Genomic DNA, 22,958 nt, shown 5'->3' with positions numbered 1-22,958 from the left:
CCTACTGCTGGATTACAATCTATACATCTATACTATTATAATAAATTGTAAACACACACTTCTTTGTTGCCTAAGATGTCAGCAATTACAGCATATTTTTGAATAATTCTTGTATTAATAAAAAGCCCTACACGTTCATCATACTTTAGGCTATATATTTCACGCCATTAAACTTAGGAGGTAAATATTTTGGATAAAAACCCTAATGTGGGAAAGAGACCATAAGTTGCTGCCAACAATAAGAAAGCAAGATTGCCAAAGTTTGCCATGTCATGTCATTTTGACATTTGCAATTGATAATTTGTCACATGGAAAAAATAAAATATAGTTTTAATAAGTTTATGCGGATAAAATCGCACAGGAACTGCTAGTGTATACTAATATTATAAAGAGGAAAGATTTGTATTTTTGTATGCATTGAAATTACTCCAAAACTACTGGGCCGATTTAAAATATTAGCCATCAATAAATTTCTACGTTAACGCTGAGTAACAAAAGCCATGTTTATTAAAAAAATATTACAGCGCGGACGGAGACGCGAGCAATAACTAGTTCATTAAAACGCATTTTCCAAGTTGTTCTTACAATCGTTTTATTCTTGGAAGAACACAATTTGTAATCTTTTATTTCTTAAAGTAGTTCGAAATGTGTTTGTTTATTTCGATGCAGTTGCTTTGAGCTTCTAAGAGAAGCCATGACGAATGTCCACGTTAAAAACTTTGAGAGACAAACGATTGAGGTACATAAGTTCTGTTGACCTAATAGTGTCGGTGTTCAGTATTTATTAAGGTTCTTTGATGTTGTCGTGTTTCAATTTGAACTAAATAGAGTTGATTTTGCCTTGTGCAAACCCAAAAGAAAGATTTGGTACTAAAGAAAAGTGCGAGTAGTTTTGAACCAGGATGTCGTAGATAGAGCGAAGCGTAGGAAATTGAGAAGGAAAGCTGACTCCACTACCGTATGGAATACAGGATAGAAAGAGAGAAGGAGAGAGGGAGAAAGAGAAAGTTGCTTAGGTCTCTACGTTCTTAGGGTGAAAGAAGATCGTGATGGAAACTATACTAGGCCAGCTCCACTAAAGCCTAGTCACTAATTTAAAATAGTCTTAAACTGTAATAATTAAGTACATAGTATGAAAATAAAAAATCCTAACAAGTAATATTTCATCCTAATAACTAATAAATGACATCGTCAATCCATTTCTAATAATATAAGTTTTATTATCTCGTATATTATTAATTATTTTGGCCACACGCAGCCAGATAACCGTTTACTTTTAATTATTAATGTGATCGTAAAACGGCCTATAACAATATTTATGACAAAATCATTCGCCTGCAGCGTTATTACTTTCTATTGGTATTTAACTACTTTATTCCATAAACTAAGGAATTTGTTGTTTTCCGTTTATGGTAGTTTTATTTGTTGTCATTTAATAAGAACAGTAAAACACTAACTTAGTGATGATATCTCATAATCCGAAGTAAGATACTCTCTTAGTGACTTAAATACTCTGGGTGCTGCAATTATCTATACTATTATAATAAAGCGTAAACACACAATTCTTTGTTGCCTAAGATGTCAGCAATTACAGCATATTTTTAGAAAATCCTTTTTTTGATAAAAAAAGACCTACAGTTACATTACATACATAAACATTTTTGATAAAACCCCTAATGAGGGAAAGAGACCATAATTTGCTGCCAACATAAAGAAGCAAGACTGTCAAGGTTTGTCAGGTCATGTCATTTTGACATTTGCTATTGATAATTTGACAAATGTAAACAATTAAATAAAATTTTCACAAACATTTTAACATAAAAAGCGGGCGCACACCTTTGATTAAACAATCACACAAAAGTTGTGTGATTGTCGATTGTTTCGCGGCCAACTTAACTGTTGGCAACTAAAAATCGAGTAGTGTTTGCACCTCCATATAAGATCATAGGAAGAAGACTAAACAATTGTACGATATTTTAGTTTCAGGTGTGCGCATGCTCTAAATATAGAATTTACAAATTACTAGTGTAGCATAAATTATGTGCAATTTAGTTTTCCGAACCGTAGAACAACGAGAAACAGATTTTAGCGCAAGGAATGTGCCGCAATAACACAAAGATGGCAATTTTCTTACAATTTACTGCGACGTGATTTACACTGGTTCTTAAATTTACCAGATTTGGCTGACATGCACGAGCCTTGATCTACCGACCGTAATGTAAAATCACTACTAAAAGTTCCGCTGAACACCGATAGCTCGAAGGTGTCTGTACCAAGCAGTTCGTGTATGGCGGCCTTTAGTATTACGAAAGCTTAATGCAAATTGACTCTATGAACTTTACATGCGATGTTTTGCAATAAAAAATATATAACTACTTGCTTGAAAAAGACTCTGCACTTCTTATTAGGGAAGTAAATGATAAAATAAATAATATTTCTGTTATTACAACATTTCAAACAAATTACTTTAAACTTGCTTAACCTTATTCTAATCAACGGTACACTTTCTTTCGCTTAAACGATCTATTGTTATCCAAAACGACTACCGTCCATTGAAGCGTTGTATTCAATAGCATCGCATGATCTTGCTTCAAAATTACTTCATTCAAAGGTTCGTTATTATAACAATTACGTATGTAAGACGCTTACATGTAACCTTAGATGACCCTATTCTTCACTAAAAATAAGACCCACTAACAACACACTTTCCTCTAGGGTCCGCACAGCGGGTACTCTTCCAGTCACAGCCGTCATATCTGAATTTACTCCCATCTTACCCATTGTCTACCACAAGACTGGCTTTAGAGTGCGCCCACTTTTGACTAAACTATCGCTTGACTTATTAGTCGCACTTTGATTCCTATAAGCTTACATAGACCGCACACTACTCAATATTTAGTTGTGCAACTAAACAGTTGAATTGGCTGCGAAACAATCGACAACCGCACAAGAGTTGTGCGATACAGTCAAAGGTGTGTGCCCCGTTCTTAATATAAATTTAAACCTGTGCTTAGCTATTTTATTAATTTAACAAAGGCTTTTGTTGCTTAGGCTAATGACAAAGCAGGTGTTAAGGGCTCGGTGCCAGTAAATTTCGATCTGGCAGCTAATATGATTCATTTCACGATGGATAGATTAAAGTTACAGATCATTTAGAAAGAACTCGTTTTCAGTCCGTATTCACTCGAATCAAAGCAATAACTCCGAGTCATAAATAACATCTAACAGCACAGTTAAATTGCTTCGTTTTACATTCAAATGCATACAAACGACTCTAGATTGAGTCATTTAGAAGCACCATTAACTTGAGCTTTGATTTCACTCAGCAACTGTTAACAGAATCTTTGTAATGGTTCTTAGGATAGTGATATGTGAAGAAACTTGAAGTAAACGTGTTTAATTGACGAGTAATTAAAATAATTGGGTACTGTTAAATTAATTTCGATGATATCAATGCAATTTCCTTTATAATTAGATTTTAAAATTACAGTACGATAGTCATTTGTTTTCGTAATTTTTATGACGTCACATGTACGTGGCCATTTCGATCTCCTTGGCAGTATGTAACCTTTTTAAATGCTGTCAAGAATAGTTGAATAAACACGATAAAAATACAGCTAGGTAAAAATGACTATTTTAATTTGTTTACTGATCCTTAAGAGTGCATTAGTTACGGTCAATGCGATTACTTTGTTTGCATGAATTTGAACTTATGAGTGGAAAGTTATTCAAACCAAAACATACAACCGGGGATGTGCCTCACTGACATGACAAACAAACGCTCTGTACGGACTAAAAGCGCACGCCTCACACATTTTCACCAAATAAATATTAATCTCAATGTTTTCTGATACTAAATACAATGCAATTAACTATATTATAACTATAGTTAGTAACACTGAAACTAGTAATACTTTTAGTATGAGTCAAGAGGTTAAACAGAACCAAGTACATTCAAACACATTACAGTTTACGAAAAAAGCTTTAACACCTTTTGCTAATTTCTCACAATTATTCCATTTGATTGTACAGGTTTATGCAAATATCTATTCTCTTCTTTTGGATAAACTCTTTATTTACACGCAACAACAACGTTACTTAAATCTGTATGTAATTCTAATATATCGAAAGTAAAATAATTTATTAAATGTAATACTGTTACACTATTACAACTGCAGCATTTTTATTCAGAATAAAGTAAATACCAAAGAAAATTGTATTTTGTTGAGCACGAACATGACTTGTTTGCGAGAATTTACGCAAAATTTATTGTTCGAACGACGACAAAGTGGCGTATGGTAGTTTAGCACATGCTTCTAAACGCGGCCGTAAACTTTAACAGATGGATTGTTTTCTTTTCAGCGGGACTCCGACGTCGTTCCTTAAACGGGCGGGTATGTGGCGATAAATCAAAATTTATTTAAACTTCCTAACATTGAAATACCCATAAACATTCTTTCACGTTGTTGAATACAAAATAATGGGATTTATTTAAAAACTTCGAAATCAAAAAACTTAGTAGGCTATGACTTCTTCCAGAATATGTTCTATTTATGTGCCTATTTTCATTAAGATCTGATTAGCCGTTCGGGAACTTACTTCTAACAAACATCCATCCATCCATCTAAACTTTCGCTTTTATTATAGTAAGAAGTAAGGTAAACACTGTCACGTCTAGGCGTATAGATCGACAAGTTATCTCGAATAGGCCCAAATTATGCTCACAGCGCCCTCCTTTTATGCCGTTTTCAATGTCCATTTCACAGGACCACGTGTTTTTAACATATTTTCTGACAAACATAACCGATAACAGCGCCTCCCTCATCAGACTAAACATCCTGCTACTATATTTCGTTACATGAGTGAGAAGGAAGATATGACATTATGGGAGGAAGAAAGAGAGCATTACAAAATAACAGTCGAAAATCGATAGTACTGAAATAATTTGTACACTTTTCGTAATTGTCATTTATTATGCCTAAGTATACATATGTAAAAGCGTACTATTAAAACAATAAAATTCTTTTATGCTTTAAAAATACAACTAACGCGTTATAATTGGCCATACAATAGAGGATGTAATTAATGGTCTGAGTAATCGTTGCGTGTATGTCAACTATTATTTTAGTGTCGACTAATCGTTACTGTGTAATTTTTTCACACACAATTCTGTCATCTACAAGACTGAATGTGTATAAATTACATAGCACTTTAGTTTATAACCTATTTTAGTAGCCATGGTAACTATAAGTTTTGCGGTAATAGATATTACGTCATCGAAGCTAAATATATTTGTTAGCTGTACCCAGAAGGCATTGTAATCTTGTAATGCCGGTTAACTTAATTATCAAAAGTCTATCTAAATCATCAAATAATGTACGTCCAAAATGTTTAATTAAAAATAGAAACATTTATTTTAATTCCTAAGAGAGCTTCAATGCCATAAACCTTCTGTGGCAACTTCAGAAATTTGCACCAAGAGGACATCGCATAGAGGACAAACAGTAAACATTGAAGTTTTTTTCTACTAAAATAAAACAAATGAAATACCTAGTTACTCTAAGAGCGCGCACACCTCTGACTAAACTATCGCAAAACTGTTTAGACGCGCTTTGATACATATGACCTTATATGCAGTTGCGCACACTAATCGATTTTTAGTTGTGCACAAAACAGTTGATTAGGCTGCGAAACAATCGCACAACAGTTGTGCGATAGCTTTGTCAAAGGTATGCTCTCGTCCTTTTTTTTATAATAATAAGGTGGCCACGACCGCTGCCCATTAACATCCGCCATTACAGATGCGTTGCCTACGCTTAATTGTCGGAGGAGGAGACACACATAAAGAGGAGATTTCCCCTTCCTATGCTTCTCCTCCACCGTCAAATCCAAAGTGGATTCCTTTCCATCCTTTCCTCTTAAGAAAAGGGAAGGAAGGGAAAGGGACTAAAGTTAGGCCTCAGGCACCACACTCATCAGACGAAACACGGAATTGTGCTTTACGCCTGTTTTCTGTGTGGTCGTGGTATTGCACCGGGCGAGCCGACCCATTTGTGCGAAGATGTTAAAGCGGGCTCTACTACTGTAAAAACATTATTTCGCCCTTTACCTAATGGCTTAAGAATAATTCTAACAAGTTTAATGAGGTACAGCATTCTTTGAACAGAATGTTTATAAAACATTCGACTTTACAGTTACCCTCGTAAGATATACCGTCGATAATTACCACGGCATGCCTAACATTCTGTCACGGCATCTTAACAATTTCTTACCTCCACTACAAGGAAACGACGTAAACAAGAACTGGCACATTAGCAATGAAAGAATAAACATATTAGATTTTCAAAAATACTCTACGAAAAATGACTTATAAATAACACGTCTGATTGGTTTACATTTTTTCACAAGACAAAAACAATGGAACGTAAAAGAGTATAGATAGCATGGAACAAGCTCAGGACGAATTCAGTAAACCTTTCTGTACAAAAGTAATTGTAGAGTTACGTCTAAATACGACAGAGCAGAAAAGGATTTACGAAATCAATTCAATTTCATACACGTATCGTATTAAATTCTTTAAGTAGAAAAGGTTTGTACTTTTGCTTATTCCTAAAAAAATATTTATTGTAAAAGATACAATAGAGATTTATTTTATAACATATAAAATCGGCCCAGTAGTTTTTGAGTTATTTCAATACATACAAAAATACAAATCCTTCCTCTTTATAATATTACTATAAACGAGTAGTTACTATTTTTCGCAAAATTTCAATTTAACACCATATATATCTCGCTTAACATGTGATAATTGAAATCCAAAAGCTTTGATGACGACTTAATCCATGTTTTAATAGCTTTTAGCGGGGTTTCAAATGTTTACTGATATGTCTTACGAAAGCCGCGTGGCGTGTAAACGCGGTCGCCGGCACCGCGACCCGAAATATTGACATTTGATCGAAAGCGTATGATAGAAAAATTTTTTTTACGTATTTGAAGTTTATGTTTTTCTTGTACGAAAAATTAGGATTTGTTTTGAATCCATTATTAATCAAACAAGTGGTGATTTCAAGTAAACGTTAATTTTTATTTAACATTGTGGTATCTTCATTGATTTTCTTTTTAGTGTCGCATGCAAATGGCCAGTTCAACCTCCTTTATAACAACCTTTATATTACTAAGGAGGTATAACATAAATCTTTTTAGAAATATAAGACCTATATTAAGCGCCAATAGCCTAATAGTTTAGGGTACGGACTACCGATCTTGCGGTCGAGGGTTCGATTGGACTATCGTCGTGAACCATAACCTAGCACAAGCCTAGAGCTTAGTTGGAATGGTTAAAGGAAATATTACTAATATTAACAAAAAACTATCAATATTCAAAAAGAATCTTAAAACAGTTTTTTAAGAATGTATGTACTCTACTTTTATGTGCTATATTTTGAAATATTTGTTTCTATAATCTGAATTGAGGTCATCATATTTAGGTTTCCATCAATAAACACTCCGCACGTAGGATGCTACGTGTTATAATCTGTTTTAATAAACTATTTACACTTCGCGTCTGCGAATATTTGCTTATCCTTCGGGTGTGAATTTAGCTAATGTTAACAGAAAACAAAGCAACTAAGCAATACATCGCCCACGGACAATTAAAATACAATGTGAGAGATTTAACATAAGATTTATCTACTAAGCCCTTTGTTTGCAAACGTAGAAATATCGTATATCGAAATAGAATACTCCTTTCTGCAGTATTTCTACTGGACTTTAGTACAAAAAGTTTAGAGCGGGTTCACACGTTTGACTAACCTCTCGCACAATGTTATGCGATCGTCGATTGTTTCTTAGCCAACTCACCTTCAGTAGCACAACTAAAAATCGAGTGGTGTGCGAACTTCCATATAAGTTCGTAGAATTAAAGCGCGACTAAACAGTTGTGCGATAGTTTAGTCAAAGGTGTGCGCGCGTTCTTACTATTACTGTTGAAAAAAGATTCCGATGTTTTAAAAAACTTAAGTCTTAAATATTGACTAATGCTAGAGCTAAGCTCCTTTTATCAATCATATTTTTATAATCAAACAAGCTTTCGCCCGCGACTCCGTCCGCGTAGATTTAAAAAAAAACAAAAGTGAGTAGCCTATGTGTTCTTCCAGGCTATCCTCTACGTCTGTGCCAAATTTCATCGAAATCTGTTCAGCCGTTCAGGATACAAACTCTAACAAACATCCATCCATCTAAACTTTCGCATTTATAATATTAGTAAGATAACACAATGAGTGATGGATGGATTTGATAAGCAAAAGTTTTGAAGCCAATTGTTTATAGATTAGTAAGGAAATTATTTTCACTCTCTTTAAGTATAAGGTGTCATTACGCCCGTGTTATTTTACGCTATACCAACTGAAGTAGCGAGCAACCGCATTCAATGGCGTACATTGTAATTTATTTTTTACCTCACTCTTCTCGGTAATGACGCGATCTGATTCATACGTGAGACTTATATAGGGTTGCCAACTTTAAAATACAAGGGACAGAGACTAGTTGAAAAAAATTCAACGATTAGAGACTGTTAACCGACGATAAACAATACCATCGAAACTTGTAAGTCATAAATGTCGAACCAGAATACGCACCATGCAAACTCGAAGTGACAACCCTATATTATGCGTAGTGCTTATTACCTTTGCCTTGGGTGCCAACCGCTCCTTGATTCTATGTTATTGAGTACAGTTTTAATTCTCACTTTATCTCTATAACTTGACTTTCAGTTAAGTGACAATTGTAATTGTTACTTATTGTTTATTACATTGTAAGTCTGCATTTCGATTAAAAATGTTTACATTAAAGCACAGAGAATTAAGCTTCCCTAAGATCTTCACATCTATAAGTAGTCAAGGTTTATATAAAGACATTTAAACAATATATGACGCGGCATAGTGAACATATTTTAATAGTACTATATCAGTTGTCAAGTTTAGTACGCCACCTTCCTTGTATTGACACAATAACACATTTTACAAAATTATAATAAGCTCCATATAAACTGAACAGTGTTACATAATAAAATTAAACGCAATTAATACATCGACATCTAGTTTTAAGGATGTATGAATAGATAGTGTTAGTGATGATTATATAAAAAATGTTTCTAATGAAATGTCCAATTATGCCTCCTCTATATATTTTAATCTCTATGGCTTCACATGACAAATTTCGTCTCACATCGGAGTACTATCATAATCTTAATATACGTAGGAAGTCTCATTATCCTCACAGAGTCCGTTTTTTATAGTAATTATCTTAGATATCAAAACATTGTATATTTCCTTGAACAATTGCAAGGTAAATTATTTTAATATGAATGAACATAACTTTTTTTATCTGCCTCAATTGAGTACCGGACTTATTTTTTGCTTTGTTTAGGTTGTTAATGAATAAGTAATAATAAGTTAGAGTATCCCATCCCATCCCATACATCGATAAAGCGTAAACACACACTACTTTGTGGCGTAAGATGTCAGCAATCACAGTACATTTATGAATAATTCCATCTGTAATGTAAAGCCCAACACTTATGGCACGCTTTAGGCTATATATTTTCATGCCACTAAACTTAGGTTTAAATATATTGGATAAAAACCCTAATGTGGGAAAGAGACCATAAACTACAAGCTACCAACATTAAGGAAGGTCGCCATGATTTGCCATCATGTCATGTTATTTTGACATTTGCAATTGATAATTTGACACATATAAACAATAAAATAAAATTTTATGCGGATAAGGTCGCACGGAAACATCTAGTATGATTATAAAAATACTTTAAAATTACAATGCAACCTTTGAGAAAATTCTAATCATAGTAAACTCAACATTGTTACCAAACTGCTTCTGACCAATACCATCATCTTAAAACAAAAGAACATATCAAAGCAGCATTCATTTATTATTTCATAATTAAACAATTAATTAAATGTAAGATACCAACATTATGTCTAATTAGCGATGAAACGAGTAGCCGCCATATTAAATGCTTTAAGATCAATATCTAAGATTTATAAATCTCGCCAGCCTTGTAAGATGTAAAGAAAAGAGGATGTGAGATTTTAATCTTAACGTTTGTAATTTTGACGGCTTGTCACTAGACAGTTAAAAATGTACGTTTAAAATATGTATACGAGGTACTAAATAGCTGCGTTTATTGCTAAACAAATGTTAGAAGATTGCTTTCACCTTTGAACGCATTTTCTTATCTATTGATTTGAATACGAAATCGACTAACAGAACAGAATATGTGTCAACAAGGTATTGCTGTTCTGTTGGTTTCCACCGCAGAAACATATAGTTGTGTAAAGTTGTCATCAGTCCACAAGTTCCCCAACTAAGGGACCCCATAGTGAGCGATTCTGAGTGCTATATTTTAATATTTATGTACCTCGGTGCAACTATCAGGTGTATGTAAGAATATTTGTTCTCACGGTCGACTGATTGTCAAGAATTGACCACCATGCCTTATTTGTCGTGTAAACTTGTCAACAATAATTCACAAGATTAGGCCACACATGAAGGTCACAGTAATGTCTGACACACATCACAATTCACAATAGTTACATCATGTTCTGTATCACAACATGTTTCTTAAACCCTACACTGTTCTTTTCAAATACATTGACGGCTCAAGGTTGTCGCCGCGCAACGCAGTGAATCTACCAAGACATATGAAAACTACTACATATAAGACAATAATCAACTCATTTTAAAAGAGAAATAAACCTTTAACTTTTTAAATTTACTTTACTCTTTCAGAATGCATTGTGTTAGTTCTATTTTAAAGTACAAAAAATGTTTCATCGGTTGTAACCCGATAAAAATTCTTTTATGAATATACTTAGCAATTGTGTATCAACTAAGGTAAATTTGTTTTATTTCTCTACCTGGGTAGGTAGAGATATAAAACATCTAAGGAAGTTGGTATGTTGCTAGTTTTAAATATTATTCTTCAAGATACATTACTTATGAGAGTTGTGTGAAACCCAGTAAGGTCATTTACCTTTTAAAAGTGTTGTAGACAGCGCCGCGCGTCCTGGTATCTTCTCCCGTCAAGTTTGCTCAGTTACACTTCATTGGCGGCTGCTCAGCGATAATTATTGTTTGTTCAAGACTTTGCATTTCTTATTTTGGTCTTAGTCTTCCGAGTGACTTACTAGAAAGGAAACTGTCTTTGTATTATTTGGAATCATCATCATCATCACCAGCTCACTATACGTCCCCACCGAGGGGCTCGGAGCCTACCCTAATATGGGGTGACTAGGCCATAGTCAACCACGCTGGCCAAGTGCGGGTTGGTTGACTTCACACATATCTTTGAATTTCTTCGCCGATATGTGCAGGTTGCATCACGATGTTTTCCTTCACCGTAAGAACGTCGGGTAAATTATGTACATATGAAAATTCGAAAAATCGAAAATCACATTGGTACATGGCGGGATTCGAACCCAAGACCTGTAGATTACAAGTCAAGTGTTCAAACCACTGAGCCACCGACGCTCTTTTATTTGGAATAGATAGCAATAATTATAGCTTTAAAGAAATGGACTTTTAGCTTTTTGTTAGGTTAGGAAACTAGTTTAAAAGCGATTCAAATATATTTTTACTAATATAATTAAGCGTAAACACTCACTACTTTGTGGCATAGGATGCCAGTAATCACATTTTTGAATATTTTTTTATTTAATAAATGCCCTACACTAACGGCACGCTTTAGGCTATATATTTACATGCTATTAAAGTTAGGGGGTAAATAAATTTGGAAAAAATCTTCACATGGGATAGGGATCATAAACTACAAGCTGCTAACATTAAGGAAGCACGGTAACGGTAATTTTGACATTTTCAATGGAGAATTTGACGAAAGTAAACAATAATAAAGTTCTTATAATTTGATGCGGATGAAGCGGCATCAACTTGTCCTTATCCCTTACGGAGGGTCGGCACAGTATGTGCTGCTCTTCCATACATCTCTATCAGCCGTCATATCTGAATCCACTCCTTTCTTAAGCATATCCTCTTTCACACTATCCATCCATACTTTCTTCCGTTTTCCTCTTCCTTCGTAGCCATCCACATTCATTCTTAATTCTTAATTCCTGAAGCCGCACGGGAACAGCTAGTATTAAATGAATTTGGATAATACAGTACCTATCCCTCTCGGGCGCCCTTAAATCGGAATGCTAAACACGTATTGAGTGACAGACCCTTGTGCTTAGTCACTCCATGGAGCGACCACCGAAGCGATCTAAGAGCTCGGTGGCCTCCCAATCCGGTAATAATAACGAAGTAACGGTCCGAGCCGAGGCTCCTGAGGGAGCCCTCGAGCCTAGTAACTCATAAAAGAGGTTTAGGCTAAGCGCCATCTGCGCTGGGCCACCTCAAGCCCGGTGAATCTGTAAATGCCTCTTCAAGGCAAACAGTGACAAATCAGTCACAAAAAAAAAAAAACAGTACCTATCAAAAATATACCCAAACGAAATCTAGCACAGTAATAGATAAAAATAAGTTCGTTCAATTGGAAGGCACTCCTTATTTATCTAGTCAATTAAGGGCACGGACGTTTTGTGGGGCGCTATTTAAGACGTGTTGAAGAAATTGTATTATTTATGGGCTCATTAATTAACCGCCCGTAGTCTTGGGAGGTCCTGAACACACCGGTTTTTTGTTCTTTCGAATTAACACGATCCATTTATCTCATAGTCATCGAATGACAACATGGTTATAAGTTATGGTTACTCAAAAGGAATATTAAATTTGGTATAGATGTAGAGAATAGCCTAGAAGAACACATAGGCACATTTGTTTTATTTTAATTAACACGCGGACAAAGTCGCGGGCAAAAACTAATATATAATGTTATAACATTAATTTTGAAAATTTATACATATTACTTTTTCTTCTTAATCACGTAAACCCATGATTCAAATTTAAACAAAAATTAATTATACAAGGTTCTTGTAACTTTGGAAGATTCTCTGACGTTCAGGAGGCGTTATTGTTGTTACAAATTGCTTCATTTAAGATTTAACGAAGTCATCTGCATTATCTTCAATAGGCAAGGTTGAATCTCCTTATATCGTTAAAAGCATTATGGCTTCCTTTTTACTTTGAGACAACAGAACAATTACTTTGACAATGTACGCGATATTTTTTTTAATTTAGCCAAAGAACCCGTACGTAGTTATATAAAATCTAATATTTTTTTTAATATGTTCTATGAACTTCTAATATTATAAGGCGGCAAACGGCCAAGATTTCACCTAAATTTAACCAAATAGCAAAGCTATCCTGCTCATACTGTCTACAGATGCGTCGCGTACCTTTAATTGGTATAGGAGACGCACTGAAACAGGATTTAACCCCTACCAATGTGTCTCCTCCTCCGACAAATTCCCTTTCTAACGTTACCTTTTACGAAAAGAGCTACTATTATAGCTAGATATATCAAATTATTGGCAATAAACGCAGTCACCGTCAGTTATTAAAACCAATTACTTTGTAAACTGTCTAACAGTAACCGCAATTACTTTAATCGTCCGTTGGATTATAAACATCTTGTAAATTTTATGAAAGCTGACAGTTATATGGCGACCAGTTTCAAGAGTCAATACTAGTTCTTAGATGCTTATTCGGCGATAGGCTTATTTCATAGGAACTCGAAATATGTTTGAACGTATAATGCGTTCTACTGTAAAATTTACTTTTAGCAGTTGCTATATGATTTTTATAACAATTTCACAAGATATACGTGACAAATATACAATAGTGGTGTGATACATCATTTTTATCAACGAAGAAACCCTAAACCTCACAGTAATTTTGATAAAAAGCGAGTTTGGTTCGTATTCCACATACATCGAAAGTTATTCCAATTGTATTGTCTAATAAATGATTGAAAAGCTTTTGCGACATTGTTGGTTTTCATTCTACAATGCTATGCTAACATATTGCCATCCCTCTTACACCCATTGAAAGAACAGAGAGCACAATATGTCCCAACATAGGGCAGACACGATCAATTGTTTCTCTAAGGAGATCGATGTAGAGATGTGCTTCATTCTATTTTTTGGAAGTTTTCTATGTGCTTATATTTGGAAGTAAAACCACGGTCTAAAGTTAAGTATAATATTATTTACTTAAACATAAGTAAATGCGTAACATTAAATGTAGATAAGTTATAAAGCTATAAGTACATTATAGTCAACTTTATTATAGATAATTAATGGATTTTATCTTTTATGAAATAAAGAAGCGAGCGCGGGTTATCATTTGTTAAGCGCCACTCCATTAAGGGTAAAAAAAAAACAAATGGAACATTAATGATCCCAGTATCAATCGAATCGAATTTAATTCAGTAAATTAAGAGATTAAAAATTAGTTTTTTTAAAATCTACTTTGAAGATTTTATACTCAGAATGTAGAGGTGATAAATTTATTTACGTTCGACTTTTATCAATTTTTAAGTTTGATTATAAATTTGCATTAATTAAGTTTATAGTATAGCCCGGTGAAGGATTTTTTAAGTGATTTTTTAATTTTTTTATAGTATAAGGTGGCAAAGGAGCAAGCGGCCAATTGAATCCACCGAAATGGAAAGCGTCCGCTGCCCATAAACATCCGCAATTGCAGATGCGTTGCGTATGTAGGCATATGTAGGCAAGGGTAGGCCCTTAATTGACGGAGGAGGAGACACACATAAAGAGGACATTTTCCTTCCTATGCGTCTTCTCCACCGTCAAATCCACTTTTCCTTCCCATTCATTCCTCATAAAAAAAGGATGGAAAGGGAAAGGGACTAAAATTAGGTCTCCAGCTCCACATTCATCAGACTAAAGGCGAAATTGCTTCTACTTTGCCCCTGTCTTCTGTGTGGTCGTGGTTATTACACCGGCCCATTCGTGCGAAGATGTTAAAGCGGGCACTACCACTGTTAATTATTTACAACAAGATAAAAATTACGTTTATCTAAACATTACATTTTTAAACGTATTTAAATAATGTTGTTAATGCCAATCTTATGGTGAGTTTCGACTGCTAAAGTAACAATACAAAAACTGTTTCCTCGAAGTCAATGAACATAAAGGATTATCTTACTTGGTTAACGTAAATCTTTCTCCTCTCCTTGTTGAATTTACTTACTATCAAACAAAACGCTTCAAACATGAGCTAAGTTATAAAACTTTGATAGCAACAAGGTTCAATTGATTTTTATGTCCCCTTAAACAGGTTACATCTGCACCTGCGCTATAAAACAGAGGTAGTTAACTATCGAATACTTATGAGATATGTTACTATAATATTCTATCAAATTAAGTCTTTAAATACGTACTGAGGGTTGACTATTAAGTCCGTCTGAGATCCGTCTGAGTCTACAATGAAAAGCTAATATACAACAGTGTGTAAAGACTGATTAACTAAACTTAACTAAATGAATAAATTAAAATGGCTTTAATGGTAGTAAAACTCTAAAAGAACTATTTTTTTAACCTTCTTCTTAAAGTGCCATCTTCTTCCGAAGTTCGGATATCGTTAGGGCGACTTTCGTACTTGACACCACGGCTCTGAACAGTGAACGGGTGCTCTTTCCATACCACTGGCGTAGGTTTTTGAGCCAGGACGTTCTTCCTCGACCTACGCTTCGCTTTCCGTGGATCTAGCCTTTTACGATGAGCTGCAGTAATTTGTATTTGGCATTTCGCATTATGTGACCTAGGTACTGCAGCTTTCTTTTCTTAACTGTATATATCACTTCTGTCTTCTTCTTCATGCGTTCTAACACGGTTACATTTTTAATTTTGTCTCTCCACGATATCCTTAACGTTTTTTTAATACAACTGAATAATTATATTCATTTACGACCCATCAGGATAGATTCTAATTCTCACCAAAGAGTACTAATATATCAATACTAGCTTTAGCCCGCGACTCCGTCCGCATGAAAGTGGAAAAAACAAATGTAAGATGGCTATGTGTTCTTCCAGACTATCCTCTGCATCTATACCAAATTTCATTGAAATCCGTTTAGCCGTTTAGGCTACAAACTCTAACAAACATCCATCCATCTAAACTTTTACATTTATAATATTAGTAAGATTGTTTTAATGCTAGAATGTTCCACGATGTTATTTTGTTTTTATAGGCCTTGAAAGAACTTTATCAGAATGAAGGCTAGTTCAATCTAGGCTACTCTCTCCAAAACTCAACTTTGACCAGGTTAACTTCGTGCTAGCTTTCTGTTATAGTTATGTTGTTAAAAAATAGTCCCTGATGTTGAAAAATCATGCAATAAATCCTCCTTTAGTTTCTTAAACGTTAATCGTACTTATCTCGAAACGTTTCTATTTTGTTCTCCCTCAATTGCTTTTTAAATTGGAATTTTATTGCCGCTCCAAGGCAGTGTCGAGTATCATTACTTTAAAAGTATCCCTTTGTCGGTACCGCATTTATACTGCCTTATATTGTTCCAATATATCGTTATAATATTAATTCTTTAAAATATTATCATTAAATATTAACCAAAGCAAAATTTACTTACAACTTATGTTCCAAATATTATGAAAACGAAAGTTTAGATGGATGGATGTTTGTTAGAGTTTGTAGCCTCGCAACTGCGAGGATCTCGATGAAATTTGGCAGAGACGCTGAGGTTAATCTGTAAGAACACAAAGGCTACTTTTGTTTAATTTAATTCCAAGCGGATGGTCTCGCGTGCAAAGTTAGTGAAAATATATTTAAAACGATGTGTGTTATTTTTGTTGTAGCCTTAAATTTGATTGATTTATATATTCTACAGAAAGACTTACTATTTTATATGAGAAATTAAGCAAATGATATTAATCAGGTAGGTATTTTTTTTAATTCAATTAGGAGTAGCCCTCCGTGCGCCCCCCATGATGTAAAGTTTATAATTCTCTCCTACTGCGTCTATTACAAATTGTACATTTTTAGATAGATTATACAAATTCAACTATCGTAACTTTAATACATGTATTAATATTTTTATATGCCAGGTCAGATTATGACCTAAAGAAATTTATATGTGACAATAACACTACGAAGACAAATGTAGAGGACCCGTTCACTGAAGTGTAAGCTGAGCGGAATTGTTTTCTAAATAAAATTGAGCTTTATATGATTGTGATAAGATTTAATTTTACTTGACACATAATTTTACGCTTACCTGTGTTATGAAAAGATATACAAAATAAAATTAACCTTGTACCAATTGCATTAAATTCAATTTTATTTGCGATAAAGTCTACTCTGCTGTACGCTTCAGTCTGAATGGAGAACTCGTTCCCATAGCTTAGGGTGACCATGGTGTTTTTGTACAGACTAATAAAAAATATTTGTGAATGGCGTAACTAAGTACCGGAATTTCGCAAATGAGTTTTTTCTAACAAACCGTTTATAATGACGATAGTAAAAATGGCCAGGCGTAACAAAATTGATTTTACGGCATAATACAAAATAAATTCAACAAATGTTTTTGTTCAAACAAAAACTAGATCTTACAAACCGTTGCTGGTGTACGGTAATCGTAATCCTTTTCTTTTGTAAATGTCATTTAATTAAAATAATATTGGCTATTTTTAATTTAGCAACATCGAGAAAATAAAAAATGTTTGCTTACAATATTTAACTAAAACTGCAAATAACTATTACGGTATTAATGACGCTTTAATTAGATAGCTTATGGAAATCTTAGGCCTTGTTTTCATCCTACTACATAAACTAAGGGTCGTTACACATTAATGTATTGATGCTAACGATTAACAATAGATGCAGTGACTCAACACCTTTACTTGCAAAGAATGATCTCGTAATAATTACTGGACCACAAAACTTAAATCTTACGTCTACGCATGTTTACAATGCGTTTAAATTACCGGAAATTTCCAAGTCACGTTCCACGATTAAGTCGTCATTACGAACAAAATAGAACCTGATGCGCTTTTGACCGAGCTTTCTAAGCGGTCATGACTTTTTAATGAGTTCCGACGCCCGTAGCACTGTGGTCAATACAATGTGCTTACTGGGATGAAATTAAATGTTCGATATGTAATTGGGTTCTTTTTTAATCCATGTTATCTCCCCCGGTGCCGGCTGCGCATTTTTTTTAATACCTCATAACGATATATAGCTTTAGCCAGCGACTCCGTCCGTGTGGAATTTAGAAAATAAAACAAAACTGAGTGACCTATGTGTTCTACCAGATTATCTCTACATCTATGCCAAATTTCGTCAAGATCTTTTCAGCAGTTTAAGCTCCAAACTTTATGTCACAACCATCCATCCATCGTTTCAAACTTTCACATTTATAATATTAGCAAGAAATAAGATATAAGTAGGATTACTCGTAAACACTCAGAGATCAAAGTAAAATTTTAGCAGTATAAACAATAGGTAATCATAGAAATACATAACTGAATAAGTAATTATTACGTACGCATCTTCCTTGTAGTTATCATCTCACAATAACATTGCGTCCCCAATCCCCAATTCACTTGGGTGAGGTTAATTGATGGCACTATAAACATTGCCTTCTCAGCACGCACTAACTGAAATGTAATAAAAAGGCAATATGATAAATTAAGACTATAGATAAATAATAAAATTCAATTGAAACTCAGTAAAGATGTAAGAAAAAAAAAACGTACAGACGAATTGAGTACCTCCTTCTTTTGGGAAGTCAGTCAAAAAGACATTTTCATGACTGTAGACGATTGCTTTGAGTTGTATTGACACTTTGTCTCTGTTTTTACAAAGATATTTAAGTGGTGGTAATGGCAATCAATGATTACTATAAATAGATAGGTCAATGGAAATTAAAACTTTTATTTGTTCAGATTTAAACGCGTCTGTATACATTATTGATAGTTAATTCTCTATCTCTTATTATAAATCACCACCACCGCGATCGTCAGCGTCAGAACGACGGGATTCAATTAAGTATGAAATACTACTTTTTGTAGCTTGTTTATTTAAAGAGATCAGTGGTGTAAACATAGTATTTTGATATCACATCTCTCATATCTTTTCAAATGGATGTAAAGATTTATATAAATTCTATTTCTCTTTTCAACAGTTTACAAGGTCTACGCAATCTATTTTCAAAGTCTCTTTGACGACCAGGTAATTGATAGTTAACCTAAATACCGCAGCAGCGCGCACGCCATCCGTCACCGCTTGTCGAAACTAATTAAAATGCGACAACGGGGAACGAAGATAGATTTTAAAGTTCATTAACTTTACTGAATTCACGGCCCATTATTATTAATGACCCCTTTAGGTAGCTAATGAGGAATCTTATGCTAATTATTAATATTAAGAACTAGCTGTTCCCGTGCGACTTCATTCGCATGAAATTATGAAAATTTTATTTTGTTGGTTACATTTTTCAAATTATCAATAGCAAATCTCAAAATGACATGTCATGACAAACCTTAGCAATCTTTCTTTCTTGATGTTGGCAACAACTTATGGTCTCTTTCTCACATTAGAGTTTTTATGCAAAATATTTACCCCCTAAGTTTAATGGCGTTAAAACTTATAGCCTAAAGCGTGCCGCAAGTGTAAGGCTTTTTACTAAAAAGGAATTATTCAAAAATATGCTGTAATTGCTGACATCTTAGGCAACAAAGAAGTGTGTGTTTACGCTTTATTATAATAGTAAAGTTTTAATTTAAAATGATTAATACAAACTGAAACAAAAGACGATCATCTTAATTCACTGAAAATATTGTCTATTCAAATGTAAGTCGTTTATAAGTCGTATTAAGTAGTTTTGGGTTGTCTGTTATAAATTAAAAAAAAGAAACTGGAAATTTATCAGTATCTAATAAAATTTTAATACCTCAAAATATATGGATCAAAGCTTTTAAAGTTAATCTCTTATATTTATAATGGTCAATAAAATTGCGTTCACATTGATTCATTAAAGAAACTATTGATTTCTGATAAATTATGTATGAACTTTTAACTGTTCTTTTCACTTACGAACTAATTGGTTCATATATTTAAAAAAAAAACTATTAAGCAACTAATTATAGATACTGTGAGAAATACCATTATATTGGAGGAAACAAACAAATGTATGGATAATAAAATAATTGGAGAACTGAAACTATAAATTTAAGGTGTAAACTACTTTACAAATGCAATCACAAACTTTGATATGTTGTAACTTGAATTTTATAGAGGAAATAAAGCCAGTTAGAGTGTAAAAACTAATTAGATTAATTGTTAAATACATTAATTAAGCTATAAATTTATGAAAAAGACTAATCGTTGTTTTTTGGAAGACTTAGGGCCTGTCCCACCAAATTGTAAATTATTTAATAACAATCTAACATGTAAAATACATGATGAAATATCACATTTTGTGTCCTTATCTGACAGTGACGTAATTTTTAAGCTATCTGAGCCTCTATCAGCCAGTGGTGGGACAGGCCCTTTCTTTCTTTCGATCCAGGAATATATTCCCGGAATATTTATAGAAGAATTTAAAGAATTAAGAAATCCAAAAAGAACCAAAAGGCGTTTCAAAAGCTCTTAGAAACAATCGGCAGATAGCATCAATTGGTAGCAAACAATTTATGTTGCCGTCAATAAAAGATAACATCATTTTAATTAATTAATTATGTTATGATAAGACTATCCACTTCCCGACATATCAATCATATTGATTTGATAAAATAAAATAAATCATGTTTTAAATGTATGAAAAAAATATATAATGAAGTATGTACGACATCCATCCAATGCATCCAGTAACATTTGTTTTGACGTGGCCCTCACAAGGTGTTTCTTAAAGATTCTGTAGATAACATTAATGGCTCTATAATTTATCCCAAACGTAACTGATTAATTTTGGATTCTGTGATGCATCTCGCCGCCTGATGGATTAACTCGTTTAACTGGAGCGTAATCTTAACTAGGAGATTCCAATAAAAAACTCTGAACCGTAAATAACATTTGTTACTTGTGGTCTTTGTGTTTGTGTTGACTTACCCTAAAAATTGAAGCCACACAATGATGCAGAAAACAATGCAGTTTCTTCTTCGTCTAGAAATCCTGGAAGACCGACGGACGGACGAAAGATTATATTCTACCCTCATGAGCCTAAAAACTAAAGACAGCTTAGATCCGGACGATAAGCCAACAGCTATTAACTCCTTCATCTCTAAAATCATGGAAACAATCATCAATTGCCAAATCATGGCACTTCGAAGAGTACCAGCTAGTAGCGGCCGTTAGCATTGTTTTCGTAAAAAAAATTAACCGCGAAGCAAAACACTATTCCGTACAGATTTCATAAAACAGTCAGTTCATTGATCTTTGATATTACTTTTATTACAACTGTACCATTAAATATTAATATATTCACAAATGAATAACTTCAGGAGCAGAGGGCTTCTAAAACTCCGAAAGTCACGACGGGTGGTGTTCAAGCGAGCGGCCGTCGCTAATTGAATTAAAGATAAATATTTCAACTATTCTGATGACAGATACTTTATAATCGTGTGGAAAGTTACTACTCAAGTACTTTTTAAATAGTAAAATACACTTAATACGTACATTAAATTTTAAATTACCTTTCAATGTACTCGCGTTGTGGAATACTCTGTCCTCAGCGGTATTACCAAATAGTTACGACTTAGGGACCTTCAAGAAAAGAGCGTATCCCTTAAAGGCCGGCAGCACATCTGCAGTTTCTTTTGCGTTGCGGATGTTCATGGGCGTCGGATCAGTTGATACCAAGCGATAAAAGAATAATAAAATAAGAAAGCAACGAGCATTTATTATAGCCTCTATCGATATTGAAACACAAGAGATAAATTTATCGTGACAAAAAGTTGATCAGGGATATTTTACAGGGTAAAAGAGTAGGAGCAGGAACTACTCAGTAAATTTCAGACGTTCAGACATACGGCCGAAATCCATCCTTTTGTAGTTACGAACGATAAATTTTGAGTCATCGTTCTTTGTGCGCACTGGGAATGATTGGAATAAGTTGTCAGCGTCGGTTTTCCCATCCACATATGACGTAGGGGCTTCAAAAAAGGAGTGAATAAGTATTTATTAGGCTTGCACGTACCAACTTTCATTAAGTGGGATTGTGGTCAAGCGCTAGCATACATAAAACATGTAAAACGAATTATCTTAAATAATTGACATTGCAAATTTAAAAATAATATTTTATTCTTAATAACTAATCAATTCTTATCCATTTCCTATCTTTAGTTCTCATAAAGGAGAAATGACGAATCTTTTCTAACTAAATCTAATCTTGATCGAAACTAGTATTTCCATTCGCGATTTTTGACTCTCTTATCATTTTTATATCTTTGATTACTTCATTTTCATCGAGATACGGGAACGTATAAATTGTAACTGGGCCGAGCTTAAGAACAGTTGTTAAAACATACATGCTTGGAAAAAATGCGTTCTTTTCTCGTACTTGTTTTTGCAGTAGTTGTGGTATCAATACCGATAAAAATACCTGATCCAAGTGAACTAGCTGTTTATTTAAATGAAGATCAATTTGAAGATTATCTCGATGTTTGGTTGAAAATAAAATATCAAAACATTAAACTGATTAGTCCCAGAAATTCGGGTAAGTCTTTGTTATTTTGAATACATACATTATTTGTTAAATTACTTATGTTTGATCAATCTTTTTATAGTTTATTGAATTTCATACACTGCTTCAGTTTCAAGGATTGAAGTAATAGTTAAGAGTTTATTTTTTTATTCTGTACAAAACATTGTTTTACTTGTCTTATAATTTTCACTTTAAATAAGGAAAATCACGATAAAAAAAGGTTGGCCCGATCATAAGAGCAAACTAGACTTGACCTTGAGACCTTACTGGGACTGTAGGGACGAGCTCACCGTGGCGT

At 33.8% G+C, this 22,958-nt stretch overlaps 1 protein-coding gene across 1 annotated transcript in view; it reads left to right on the top strand.

Moving 5' to 3' along the window:
- Positions 1-22,404: 22,404 nt before the first annotated feature.
- LOC106103835 overlaps positions 22,405-22,958 on the top strand; it is a 5,876-nt gene continuing 5,322 nt past the window's right edge. Inside the window, exon 1 of the mRNA XM_013283730.1 lies at positions 22,405-22,672. Coding sequence (XP_013139184.1) covers positions 22,498-22,672 — 175 coding nt within the window. The 5' untranslated portion in view covers positions 22,405-22,497. The remainder of the gene's footprint in view (positions 22,673-22,958) is intronic.

This window comes from Papilio polytes, unplaced genomic scaffold (assembly GCF_000836215.1).
Source record: "Papilio polytes unplaced genomic scaffold, Ppol_1.0 DF823700.1, whole genome shotgun sequence".
NCBI lineage: Eukaryota > Metazoa > Arthropoda > Insecta > Lepidoptera > Papilionidae > Papilio > Papilio polytes.
Note: the sequence above shows the minus strand (reverse complement) of the source record. Positions and strands in the feature narration are given on the sequence as shown.